Raw genomic sequence first — 3,680 nt, forward strand, 5'->3', positions numbered from 1 at the left:
ACTAAAAAACCCTCGTTCCTGATTCCTAATATAAACTATAAAAATTTTATAGGGTTTTAGCCCAATGCTGCGGGAAATGCTGTGCTCTTTTTATTTTTATGTTTATTTATTTTTTATTATTATTATTATTATTTATTATTATTTTATTATTATTATTTTTTTTTGTCTCTGCACATAGATGGGTCTGCTATTGCTAACCAAAAAGATCATTGGGAGGCCTTGTGACCTTCCTGATTCCCTTTTCCCTTTAAATTTCCAGGGAAAAAAAAATTATTTTTTTATACTAAAGCTATGATATCGTGGTGTTTAATTTTTTTATAGACCCTTTTACTTTCTGTAATTTTTAAACTTTAAAAATGGAAAAAATGATCTAAAATATTTTCATAAATCAGGAAAAGGTAAAAAGGGCGAGAAACCGGGAGTACTTTAAAGGCTTAAGGTGATTTTACAAGTGTAGCCCTCTATGTTTAAAACATAAAGTGACTCACGTGGGGATGCAGTCGACATGTCTGCCCGTCGGCTTTGGGTTAAGGGTTTCTGGGGGCAAGTCAGGGCAGTTCTTTTAAAATGACTGTAAAACTAGTCTTTTGATGCTTTAGCCATTGCACAGGTGTTGCAAGTTGGGAAAAGAAAATTGTGAGTGCATTATCCTTGCTTTATACTGTGGCATATGTGAGGTGTACTTGTGTATCTTCTTTTAACGGTAGTTCATGTCTGAGCCGCCGTGGTCACAGCATGATACTTAACTGTAGTTTTCATGTTGTGATGCTCTTGGAGTGAGTACGTGGTAGGGTCCCCAGTTCCTTTCCACGGAGAGTGCCGGGGGTTTACCTTTTAGGTAATCATTCTCTCTATTATCTGGGCTTGGGACCAGCACTTGACTTGGGCTGGCTTGGCCACCCAGTAGCTAGGTAGGCAATCAAGGTGAAGTTCCTTGCCCAAGGGAACAACGTGACGGTCGGTGACTCGAAACCCTCAAATTCAGATTGCCGTCATGACAGTCTTGAGTCCGACGCTCTAACCATTCGGCCACTGTGGCCTTGACGATCATGGGCTTCCATGATTTTTTCTTAGCAATTTAGAGCGGTGGTTTGCCATTGCCTTCCGCCCGGTGTTTTTGATATGTTAATGTGTGAAGTTTTTATCTGTGGATTATGTTCACAGAAACTAGTAGAGCCTTTTTTTCATGCAATGTGTGTATGTGTGTGCTTTACAGAGAAGCCTTTATTCTTATATTTTTCTGTATTCAAATATGAACTTGATTCCCATTATTGTTGGTCAAGAAATATTTTATTTAAAGATGGTATGTTCTTCCCATGCAAAATAACATCAAAATAATGATCATGTAAGTAATAAAAATAACTGAAAGTTGGGCATTTTATATTGCAGTGTACAATGAATTGTATCAGACAGGCCACTTTGAGACGATGAGTGTATCAGCAGATGAGGACGAGCACAGCATTGAAATGCACTTGCCCTACATAGCGAGGTTATGGAAGAGTAAGTGCTCAAGTACAGGGCTTGGTAACTAAAGAATACTTGTAAAATTCTTACTAAGTTTCATCATAATTTTATCTAATGAAAGACTTATTTTAATGCATGTGCTGCAAGGAATGTTATTAGTTCCATATTCTAAGCTGAATGGTTCATCTCTTTCACATATCTCATTCATTTGTGGATGACTGCTGTCACATCATGACAAAAAATCCAGATGCTGGGTGATCCATGACCATGGGTTGAGTCCTTTGTCTGGTGGCTGGGATGATGGCTCACGAGCCTGGTTGTGAGCCAAACAATCACCCGGGCACTGAGTGCACCCTGACTTTGCTGAACTTTCATAGAAATTTTTGCACTTCATGAATTGGTTAACTAGTGAGAATTAGGGGATCATTTTGCATTCATTGTTCTTATCTTGTTGAACTAGAACTTAATGTCTGGTTTTCTTTCTTTTCCCTTTTTCATAGACAAAAACATTTGATCTGATGATTAGTTTTGGAAAAACAAATATTCTGTATTCCTGTGATATTGTAGTTTGGTTAGTGAAGGAATTAAGTAGTAAACTGAATTTTGAAATATTATTTTTTTAAGAATAAATCTGTTGTCTTGGCAGTTTCCGGGACCAGTTCACCATTGTCCCCATCCTAGTTGGGTCACTCACGCCGGAGCGAGAAGTACACTATGGGAGGCTGCTTGCGCCCTACCTTGCAGACCCTCAGGTAATGCTCAAGGTTATGTCTCTTGGGTTAATGGTTGGTGGTGATGGTTTTGCAGTTTGTTGTAATTTTTTTCAGTATAGATTACAATTGGACTTTAGCTGAGTTATGTTGTGATGTACCTAGAATTGCATTCTTGGTTACTTGAACAATGCTCAATACTTTTCTTATAATATAAACTGTGATCAGTCCCTGAGATATAAAACCCAAAAAGTGATTATTCAGTATGTTTTTAAGCTGGTGCATTTGAACACAAACAGTAAAAATACTCACGTCAGCTATTTTATTAATCTTGGTTTTTAATCCCTAGAGCTTATTTGTGATCTCCTCTGACTTCTGCCACTGGGGTCAGCGCTTCCGTTACACCTACTACGACCGCTCTGTCGGGGAGATCTGGCAGTCGATACAGAAGCTCGACAAGCAGGGGATGAACTTGATTGAGACTTTAAACCCGAGTGCCTTTACCGAGTACCTGAAAAAGTACGGCAACACCATCTGTGGCCGCCATCCTATTGGGCGTCTTGCTCAATGTGAGTGGTTTAAAAACAGGTTTTTGAGATTGAATAATGTAAAAGTCTTTTTATATGTGAAGACAAACTAATTCATACACAAAGGTGAAATAAACCCTCTATGTAATATGAGTGGATTAATTGATGAGATGTTTTGATTTGCCAAGTTTTTCATTAGACAGTAAAAAACAAAATAGATCTTCCTAAGGAGGCTGAAAAATCACATTTTTGCTGATTATATTATGTTTATGTTATGTACTTATAATTTATTTTATCATAGTTTTTGCTTATCAGTATTTTTTATGGAAAATGATAGTGAATCACTTAGAGGTGTTTGGTTAGCAGCTGGCATAATTAATTCATCATAGATATTTAAAAAAGTGACATGTATATATATGATGCTATAATCAAGTTGTTCATTTCCCAGCGGTTGCAACTCTCCAAAAGACAAGCATGGCCACCGCATGTTGCTCAAATTTCTGCAATATGCCCAGTCTTCGCAATGCTACACTTCATCTGATTCTTCCGTGTCGTATGCTGCCGCCTCTCTCATATTTGAATAAACCTTAGGTGCCCTTGCGTGAGGCGTATTCTTGAGGTGGAGTGTGATAGCTTGAGAGGTGATGATGATGACGACTCAAAGAAATACTTATCTATGCATTATAAGTTAAATATGTCTTTAAGGTTGGAAGGTTGAGGAAATAGATTCATGAGAAGAGCTAGATATATATGTATTACTTTCAAAAAGACCAGAAAAAAGAAAAATTATTTAAACTTGGGTAGAGCATACTAGGATTAAAAATGTTTATTTATATATATATATTTTTTTCAATATAGTTCAATTTTGGATTTGTATATTTTGAATGGGGTTTTGGTGAAGAAATTTTAAAATTTTTTAATTATTATTATTATTTTTCTCTCACCCTGTTTAGAAAATCACAGCCCTAATATTGCACAC

At 36.7% G+C, this 3,680-nt stretch overlaps 1 protein-coding gene across 1 annotated transcript; it reads left to right on the top strand.

Annotated features, from left to right (window-relative positions):
- Positions 1 to 494: 494 nt before the first annotated feature.
- Positions 495 to 3,301, top strand: LOC119569689 (protein MEMO1-like). The gene is made up of 5 exons (XM_037917746.1): positions 495 to 543; positions 1,390 to 1,504; positions 2,111 to 2,216; positions 2,524 to 2,743; positions 3,170 to 3,301. The coding sequence occupies exons 1-5, from the start codon at positions 495 to 497 to the stop codon at positions 3,283 to 3,285; spliced, it is 606 nt and encodes a 201-aa protein (XP_037773674.1). The 3' UTR covers positions 3,286 to 3,301.
- Positions 3,302 to 3,680: the final 379 nt, after the last annotated feature.

This window comes from Penaeus monodon, unplaced genomic scaffold, assembly GCF_015228065.2.
Source record: "Penaeus monodon isolate SGIC_2016 unplaced genomic scaffold, NSTDA_Pmon_1 PmonScaffold_1803, whole genome shotgun sequence".
In the NCBI taxonomy this organism is placed as follows: domain Eukaryota; kingdom Metazoa; phylum Arthropoda; class Malacostraca; order Decapoda; family Penaeidae; genus Penaeus; species Penaeus monodon.

What these genes read in the sequence shown, in the direction of transcription:
- LOC119569689 (XM_037917746.1), top strand. Translation starts at nt 495, where the DNA reads ATGCAGTCGACATGTCTGCCCGTCGGCTTTGGGTTAAGGGTTTCTGGG. An exon ending in TGGGTTAAGGGTTTCTGGGG is followed by an intron (nt 544 to 1,389) that starts GCAAGTCAGGGC and finishes TTTATATTGCAG; the next exon opens with TGTACAATGAATTGTATCAG. An exon ending in TATTGGGCGTCTTGCTCAAT is followed by an intron (nt 2,744 to 3,169) that starts GTGAGTGGTTTA and finishes ACTCTCCAAAAG; the next exon opens with ACAAGCATGGCCACCGCATG.